Source organism: Cupressus sempervirens, chromosome 6, assembly GCF_028749045.1.
Source record: "Cupressus sempervirens isolate cs-2001-9-10 chromosome 6, ASM2874904v1, whole genome shotgun sequence".
NCBI lineage: Eukaryota > Viridiplantae > Streptophyta > Pinopsida > Cupressales > Cupressaceae > Cupressus > Cupressus sempervirens.
In genome coordinates, this window is record NC_143123.1 from 43,748,627 (window position 1) to 43,755,641 (window position 7,015).

General features: G+C 33.4%; 1 protein-coding gene across 1 annotated transcript; it reads right to left on the minus strand.

Annotated features, from left to right (window-relative positions):
* Positions 1-2,091: 2,091 nt before the first annotated feature.
* Positions 2,092-6,191, minus strand: LOC149551027 (uncharacterized). Its single transcript, XM_089789619.1, has 6 exons — positions 5,232-6,191; positions 4,998-5,074; positions 3,735-3,771; positions 3,264-3,483; positions 2,957-3,047; positions 2,092-2,646 (listed from the first exon to the last, which is right to left on the minus strand). Exons 1-6 carry the CDS (start codon positions 5,887-5,889, stop codon positions 2,473-2,475), a joined length of 1,257 nt encoding a protein of 418 aa, XP_089645745.1. The 5' UTR covers positions 5,890-6,191; the 3' UTR covers positions 2,092-2,472.
* Positions 6,192-7,015: the final 824 nt, after the last annotated feature.

Genomic DNA, 7,015 nt, shown 5'->3' on the forward strand with positions numbered 1-7,015 from the left:
CCCACCTCAAGTGATCCCATTATTCACAAAGAGGTTAGTCCATCAAATATTATGCCCACTTGATTGATTTTTTGCATGAGAGCAAGAGTAGTTTGGCCCAAGCCATTAGCAAAGTCAGAGTACATGTTGATAGTCCAAATCCATATCATCTATTTTATGATCATTCAATTTGAGATATCACTCAATACTATGTAATATTTATATTTAGATATAAAAAATGAAAAGTATGTATTTGCAATGTAAGTGAATAATGTTCTTACTTACCTTGATGAAAATAGTGTGACCCAAAATGTTGGCTCAAAAGAATATACACAATCTAAATCCATAAGCAAACAATTGGAATAATATTCTTATTAGACATTAAAAAACAAGAATAGATCAACTATAAGAATAAACTGTTGTTTTATCTACCTCTATTTTGAGTTTCAAGACATTGTTGTGGTGGTCACATTATTGCTTTGATTATAGGAACTATCTTTCTTCCACATGAAAATAATTTTGTCAGATCTTACGTTAAGAAAACCATTGTTTACAAATGAATAAATGGCACTATTAAACAACCCATTTATCTTTACAACCTTGATTTTGATATTAAAATACATTTCAAAGTTTAGATTTAACTTTGTTGGCTTGTTCATTCAACATTTTTCAGTAACTCATAATTGCATAGTATTGATTACAGCAAATGTCTCTTAAAATCCTTTTGTATCTTGATACACATACTACACTTATGTGTAAACCACATGTGGAAGTTAAAGCTCTATACATTCGGGCAAGAGCCTACAACACAACATCAATTTTAGCCTATACAACAATTGTAATTTGTGAGCCTATCCTCTAAGAGGTCTTGGGTTTGAGTCTATTCAAATGTAACACGTAATAACAAACACATAATGATAATTAATCTCAACAAGTAATAATAATTAATCTAGGCTTTGACCCATTACCTCTTAAAAAAAATGCTCTATACATTCAATACTTAGATTGGTTCAAGCATTTAGATATAAGAAAATATAAGTCTTGGATATCATCATGAGACATTTTGAAATCAAAAAAACAATGGCAAACATGTTGAAAGAAAGGAAGCAAGATCACTTGCCTTGAAATTCCATATCTCATATTTAGTTTTTCACTTTATATGTGTCTAAAGATTGAAGAAAGTTGGATGGATGAGGTTTTAGACAAAATATAAGAAAACGTGCCTCTTCTCAAGCAATGCCAAGGAGAGAGCACATGTTCTAAATAGAAAAAATTAAACTTAGTGATATGAAACTCATAATGAGAATTACTAATGAAATGCAAGACAATACCCAAGTCCACAAGTATTGCTCCAATCCAACCTCATAGCACAATGAAGTAGTCTCGCACATTGCACTATTAAGACTGAATCAGTGAGTGAAAGTTTTGTGATGCCGACTTCAAGTGATCATAATTCTATCACTTACTATGATCCCCTTCTTCAGATTAGTCCAACAAATGTTATGCCTATTAAATTTGCTGTTTGCATGATAGAAATGGTAGTAGTTTGATCTAAGCCATTACCAAAGTTCAAGTATAGGCAATAGTTGAAATCCATATCATCAATTTTATGATCATTTAATTTAAGATATAACAAAATAATATATACCTGATATCTATATTTAGATATAGAAAATGAAAAGAATGTATGTCTAATGTAAGTGAATAATACTATTATTAAACTCCAACAAAGAAACAAGATTATAGCAACTGTCTTATCAACCTCTATTTTGAGTTTAACACATTGTTTAGGTGGTCACGTTATTGCTTTGATGATAGGAATTATCTTTCTTCCACATCAAATGAATTCTGTCGGCTCTTACGTTAAGAAAACCTTCGTTTACAGATGAAATAAATGGCATAGTTAAACTTTTCAACATCCATATTCAACTTTGTGGGCTTGTTTATGCAGCGTAATTCAGTAACCAATAATGGCTCAGTATTGATTATATCAAACGTCTCTTAAGAACCTCTTGTAATTTAATACATATATATTGCACCTATGAGTAAATTGCATATGGAAGTAAAGATATTTTGATTACTCTACATCTATTGAGAAACACAGCTTGCAGCTTGTTTAAAAAAATGGCTGCCACCATTGTTAAAGAGAAAATCACTGTACAAAAACATTGATTCTGAAATCAAATATTGATTTTGAAACAGAACCATGAATTCCTTCTTATCTTACAACATAGCAACATGCTACGAACATGTTAGGTTGAGAGTTGCAAAAGCAGTGTAGTACCTTATGCTTTTTGGCATAACAACTTTTGTGTTGAAAACTCATTTGGGGAGATAAAAAATGCAACCCTATACACATACTCTCAATCTCAACTCATTCTACATCATATGATACTCCATCCATTCTCAATCTCGGCTCATTTTCCTCTTGTTCATGAAAATTTTCCCTCAACCAACAAAACATCAAAATCCATCAATGCTTTTAATTTCCTTTCAACATCTTAATAGAGGAAGCTCTTCTGGGAACTTCTCAGTATGTTCTGCTGATTTCCAACTTGATCTGCCTAAAGTGAACTCCAAATCAGGAAAGCTTGAAACCTTCTGATTTATCAGTTGTGAAGAGACTAATGTGTTATGGCAGCGTGGAAGATTGTTTTGTAACTTCATCTGGAATAGAAGTGGAACCAAAATAAAGATATAAGATATATTACATTTCTATTGTTCATAATGATTGTTGCATCATGTTTTTAGATTCAATCATATAAAATTTATTTATTCGTATCAATATTTCAGATCATATTCCATCATCTGTCAAGAAAACAGAGATGAAAAAAGATGATGAATCATATAGAATATGATCTGAAATGTTGACCCAAATAGATTTTATACAATTAAATCTAAAAGAACAATGCAAGAAAGCTAAGATTTCTATTTTTAATATGATAATATTCAAATTGGGTTAGCCAAAAGATAATACCTCATTCTGATCAGTAGATGTGTGAAGATGAGGTTGAGATAAACTGTTATTCTCCAGTTGAAGTAGATTTCTTGACCAGCTTCCAATGCTACTATTGATGAGAAAAGAAGGAAGCCAATTATAAATTAGTCTATAAGTTAAGAATGATTTAGAGAAGATTTTTAAATTACCAAGTGATAGTGTTTTAGGGTTATATCAACTCCCCATTACATTAACTCTATGCATATGGCTTCCTATTCAATCTAAATGAACTCTTTTAAAAGCTTGAATAAGTTGTGTGCTTAATTTTTAACAAAATGAACAATACCTTGAAGAAATGTTCTGTAAATTTTGATGATAAAATTTCTTGTGGCTCTCATTAAAAAATGTAGTAGTTGAGCCTCCTTCATTCACTTCACTAACATCATGATCAGTTTCTATCTCCCCATTACTTCTCGCGTTGATTTGTGAAGAAGAAATGAAACCGGGCAGAAAATCTTCCGACTTTTTCATGGAAGAATCTCCAAATGTATCACAAGGCACAGTCCCTGCAATTATAAATTCAAGAAAAAGACAACTCAATCGCTTGCAATAATGAAAGCTGATTCAAACCATCAATCATTTACGATGCACTTTGATCAATTCTGAAAATGGTGCAGAGAAATTACTCACAGGACTAATAAAAACTTCAAAACCAAAAAAAAAGTTCAATCTACCATAAAATAATGTGGCCAACCTTGACAGGCTGGTATGGAAAATTACGCGCAAATGAGTTAAAACTGTACAAGATCTTAATTACCTGCAGGTCTGTCAGTGGTCTTCACTGTTCGATACATCTGCATCAACCAAACAAAAAACAAGAGACAGTTAACTCATTTATGTGTCACTCGATTTCCTATGAGAGCTTTCAAGATTTAATTTTTATGACCCAAAAACAGATTTTTAGAAAAGACACTTTGAATATCATGTTTTAAGACTGCAAAAGACGTTAATGGCTGAAATGGCTGAAATAGCAGGTTTAATTCTTTTAACATTATCACATTTTCGCAATCTATTAGCAAATATCAATTTGTTTCTAGATTCGGTTGTGTTTGGGATCATACTCAGCAATCCACAATCAGAAAAAGAGTGTAAGAACAGAAATAAAAACTAAGTGAGATAATTCTGTTTACAACAATGATGTTGTTAAACAAATAGACTGAATGTAAAAGCAAGAAACTTCAGAAAACAAGATGGTTTTCTCTATAATTATAGAGCTGAATCAGTGAATAATACAGAACTAATGGAATTATAATGGGATCTTCATCATCCATGTGAAGTAATTAGATCCAGTTTATGTCGCCTTGAAGCGAATTTTTTTGTGGTTCCTGATGCCTTGACAATAAAGGGAATAAACAAAGACCTTAAAATTCCACAAGGAAGGAGTTTGAAGGAAAATTTCAAAGATGTTATCCAGCCCAGCGACTTTATAAAAACTAATAAATGTTTCTCCAGGTACCTCCGTATGTCAAGACGATTAATAGATCCCAGTAATTAATGGATAATATGCACAATTAATTCTCCGTACAATAGTACGGAATCCTACAGAAAAGAAGTAGAAGGAATGGATTGGACGGAGAGAATGAACAATGAATACACTGCAAACCCAAGAAGAAATGGTCAGTGGGTATTTTTTTGCATTTATTTGGCTTTAACTTTTTCCATATGGTTTTGGCTGATGCTTTCCATTGCAGATCCTGAAGCTCAAAATCTAAGACATCATTTTCTCTATACTGAAGATGATTCATAAGATGTGATTCCCACACATTGATAGAAAGACATGCACTAATAAATCAAGAAGCTTTCAATCAATCAATATAGAGTATCTCTTCTTTTTGGCTCTCTTGGCTTTCTTGTATTCTGATGATAGATCATGTGAGTCATTCGAAATGTTGACCGAAGAAAGCTTTGCACAACCATACCCACAAATTGAATACCAATCACTATATAGTCTAGACTGTGACAATCTACTCTGATAATCTTTTAAACTCTCATGAAATCAAATGGAAACTATGTAATATACCTGCAAGTGACTCTTGACATGAGCAAGAGTGAGGTCCTTGACATTCATGAGCTCTAAAACTGACTTGGGTGTGGCCCCTATACGAAAACCACAAGAATCAGACTAAGCCCAATTGACAAAACACTGAGATTCAATTGAGTCAAGTCATCCTACACACAATATCAATAAATTTGGACAAGAAAAATGAAAATAGAGTCCATAAGACCTAAAACAACAAAAGCTTGGGAAGCTTACTTTCATGGCCGCCAAGGAGCTCAACCGCATGAACAAAATGGGCATGAAGGGTGCTAGTCCAACGCATCCTTGGTGCTCTCATACTTCTTTTAGTGGGCAACTTTGAAGGCAAGAGTCTTGATCTATACCCACTATCACCAAACCCACAATTTTCCCTAGAAACTTTAGCTTGAGAAATTCTCATACCCAACTCAGGATGGCCATTAAATTCACAATGATTCACAAAATCACCTCTAACAAACCTCTCCCCCGCCATGAAATGGTGATTTTCATGGATCAAACCAAGGCCTTGAACTCCTAGAGGATTACAAACAAGATGGGGAGGAAGAATAAGCCCTTGATTTGTATTTGTACTCCCTCCAAACTGATCAAATCCAATCCCTCTTCCATTAATCTCAGTCTCCCCAAACCTTCCAATAGACAAATGCATGGATGTTGCATCTTCTTGGCTTTTATCACTCCCCGTGCTCAAATTGGTCACAACTGAGCTTTCTGTAAGGCTACTGCCATTATTAGACCTTACTTGTCCATTAGAACTCCACAAGTCCAATAAAACATCTTGTCCTTGGTTATTGCTAGTAGAGGAAGAAGTACACTCAGGATTTGGGGGACTTAGAGATAAATCCAGAGGATTATAAGCTGCATTTTGCTTTGACATGATGCTGGATCAACTTTATCCACGCAAAAAACACTTGATTCTTCCTAATCTGAGGAAGTGAAATCTTTCTATTGTGGGGACACAAGTCCATATATATATATAGAATGCAGGGAAGCCCAAAACCCAGTCTATGATCTCTGCTTGCAAAGAAATTGAATTAAAATAGGAAAAAGAACATAAAACAAGCTCATTTTTATTCTTTGACCAGACACAAAACCAGACATGCTTAGCTTACACATCAATTTAAAAACAACATCACTACAATGCCCTAAAAAACCCACAAGTACGGCAACTGGGTGTTAGAGGAATATATCTCTTGTCTAATCAACACCGCATCCAGATTTTACAGTGTCATGTGCATATGGAGAAGATGCCTATTATGACTTGCCTAGTGAGGTTAAGACCCAAATTTTGGATTTGCACAAGCATGCCACGGCAGCACTTGGCTTGATCAATAGTTGGGTCCATCACTTTTCTAGTGACATTGGAAGTGTTCACCATTCCTAATGGTCTTGGAGGTCTTGATAGGGTGGTTTCATAGGTTAATTTAGTGGTATGAGAGAGAATTACAATTATTGTTAGGGTGTTTTTTATTGGTTTAAGATATTGATTGTTGTTGTTTTAAGATTAGATTGGCTTTTGGTTTTATGTGTAACTCACATTTTATAATCTAGTATCTTAATGCTTCCTAACATTTAATCTACTGTGATTTACATAATTTTTAACATGAGAGTTTAAGAAACATATCACATTCAGTGATCCATGTGAGTTTTAAGAGACTTTCACGTTCGATGATTCATGTGAGTTAAACATTTTGTGATCAATTATGGCATTTTTTGCTTCAATATTTCACATTTCGCCACCCATCACTAGATTTTTTCTAATGTTTCACATTTTCTGATCCATCATAAGAATATCTTTTCAACTTTCTCACATTATGTAATCCATGGTGCAGGTATTTTTCCCCAAACTTTCTCATTCTCTCATCTTTCACTATGATTATTTTCTCTTTCATTTTGTTTTTTCCCAAGAAAAATGATGTTGCTTTTTTAATATATGGGATAAGTTTTTTTCCAACCTTACACATTTGGTGATCTAGTATTAGGGTTGTTTTTTTTGTCTCTCT

Bases quoted from the DNA above. Each gene is read 5' to 3' on its own strand.
- LOC149551027 (XM_089789619.1), bottom strand. From the start codon at position 5,889: ATGTCAAAGCAAAATGCAGCTTATAATCCTCTGGATTTATCTCTAAGT. The intron at 3,772-4,997 runs GTATATTACATA...TGGTTGATGCAG, and splicing joins ATGTCAAGAGTCACTTGCAG to ATGTATCGAACAGTGAAGAC. The intron at 2,647-2,956 runs GTATTATCTTTT...CTTCTATTCCAG, and splicing joins CATCTACTGATCAGAATGAG to ATGAAGTTACAAAACAATCT.